At 41.0% G+C, this 2144-nt stretch overlaps 1 protein-coding gene across 1 annotated transcript in view; it reads left to right on the top strand.

Annotated features, from left to right (window-relative positions):
• Nucleotides 1–2: 2 nt before the first annotated feature.
• The window catches only part of LOC106111666, a gene marked incomplete at its 5' end in the record, with an annotated part of 4455 nt that continues 2313 nt past the window's right edge, over nucleotides 3–2144 (top strand). The window contains 3 exons of the mRNA XM_013293810.1: nucleotides 3–51; nucleotides 162–277; nucleotides 383–2140. Of these exons, the coding sequence (XP_013149264.1) occupies nucleotides 3–51; nucleotides 162–277; nucleotides 383–2140 (1923 nt within the window). The remainder of the gene's footprint in view (nucleotides 52–161; nucleotides 278–382; nucleotides 2141–2144) is intronic.

Here is a 2144-nt window from a genome sequence, read left to right as displayed (position 1 = left end):
GCCTCATACCAGCCCAGACACAACCCGACCTTGACGTCGTCGAACATCAAGGTGAAAAACTATTGTTATAAGACACTACTAAAGAACTGTCCTAGTACTGTGTTTAAAGTTGTTGTATGATTTTATTTTCAATAAAACTAAGTTAAGAAATAACTTTCCAGGAATCATTGGCCGTGCAGGAGTTGACTTTCCGGCGTTCCCGAGCATCCCCAATACAGGATTCAATTGCAAGAATGTACCAACTGGATACTACGCAGACCTGGAGACCGATTGCCAGGTATAGACAATTTCTACGAAATATGACAGAAAAAAAAATAAATCATACACCTAGTTTTTTAACTTCTTTGTCTATGTACTAAATAAATAAACTCGTATATTCCAGGTTTTTCACATCTGTGACACATCTCGTAAGATCTCGTTCCTGTGCCCTAACGGTACCATCTTCAGCCAGTCGCACCTGATCTGTGACTGGTGGTTCAAGGTGGACTGCGCCTCCGCCCCCGCCCTCTATGAGTCCAGCGCAGAATACTACTCAAACGAGCAGAAGAAGACCCAGAGGGTGACCCCCAGTCCAGTCAAGATCCCTAATCTCCAGCACATCGAAGAGTCCAGCATCAGGCCTGAACCAAAACGTGCACCTATTCCGAATACTACTGAAAAACTACTCAGACATCAAAAATATAAAGTCGACATTCCACCTAGCGGTTTTAAATCAGCCAGAAGATTCCAAACTTTATTCTCTGAACCAAATCCTACTCAGAAAACTCAAGGCACCACACCAGTCGAAAGCAAGAAGAATTTAGTGCAACTGATAGCTAATAACTTCGGTAATGTTCCAAAAAGGACCACTGTACCGATATTTGAGTATTCTACTAGACGCAATTTTATAGGTTTAAATGAAATGCAGGTCGCGGCAGAAACAGCCTCGTTCGCACGCAATCAGAACCGCCAGTACTTACAGGACTACAACAAGACCTATCGACCTTACCCAGTCTACACTCCGAACCTCACGTCAGCACCGGAGAAAACAAAAGCCAATTCAAATCTAACTACGCTATATAACTTGAGAGATAAATATTTACCAGAAACAACAATAAAACCAACAACAAAACCAGTAACTTCAGCTCCATATAGCAAAAGTTACACCGAGATTAATTACAAGCAAGAACCGTACACGAGACCCGGTATATCTTCACTAAAAGAGTTTCTTGAAAAAGAAAAAAATAAAACTTTAGGTAAACCGACTCAGACTGAAAAGTTCGTTGAAGCTTTTACTACAACAAGCAAACCAAACATCGAACCTGAAGATAAGAAACTTACTATTGAAACAAAGAATAGTTTTGAGTCTGTTACCAAAATACCAGATGTGACACGTGAAGATGATGACTACATCGAATCATCGTCATCGGATAGAGTAAACTCTTACACAACAAACTTCGTTCCAGAAACAACTGAACCATCGTATCAAGAACGTAGAGAAAGGTTGATAAGTAAACTTAACTTCCAAGCTTACGGACCTACAGAACCCACATTCAAAGCGACCTTAACTGAGAAATACTACGGCAATTTGTCAAACAGACCAGGACTTATTGTACCTCCATCACTTACACCTAAAACCCTCCACTCTCTCGCCATTTACTACGCAACTGGGCTGGATAATTTCGCAACAACCGCAACACCGGAAGATGACGAAAGTACTACTACAACATTCGATGAATACGATGCCGTAGAAGACGGTTTGCCGGCATTATTTCGTCAGCACACTGTTAACAAATATAGTAGCCTATTCGCACATGGTACTAACGATGTAGATCTACGAGAAAATATGAAACTTGACCCTAATAGTACTTATAATGAACTAGTAGATGACCTCTCTACACAAATGAGTCAGAACCCGCTCGCAACGTCCCCACAAATCAGAGAACTGGCACAAGTATTTACACACGCTTTATCAGCGTATCTTCAAGATCCAGTACAATTTAGGAAGGTCCTATCAGACATAAGGCCGACGCCACCTAACTTTAGAGATATGCTGACAACGGATGAACTGTTATATAATACTGAAGCCACAACTACTGTAAATGAAGATGACCAAGAAATATTAGGATTTTCCGATGAACACAAAGTTAAAGCGCCCTCGGTGT

This window comes from Papilio polytes, unplaced genomic scaffold, assembly GCF_000836215.1.
Source record: "Papilio polytes unplaced genomic scaffold, Ppol_1.0 DF824157.1, whole genome shotgun sequence".
Taxonomy (NCBI): domain Eukaryota; kingdom Metazoa; phylum Arthropoda; class Insecta; order Lepidoptera; family Papilionidae; genus Papilio; species Papilio polytes.
This window is presented reverse-complemented; position numbering and strand designations above follow the sequence as displayed.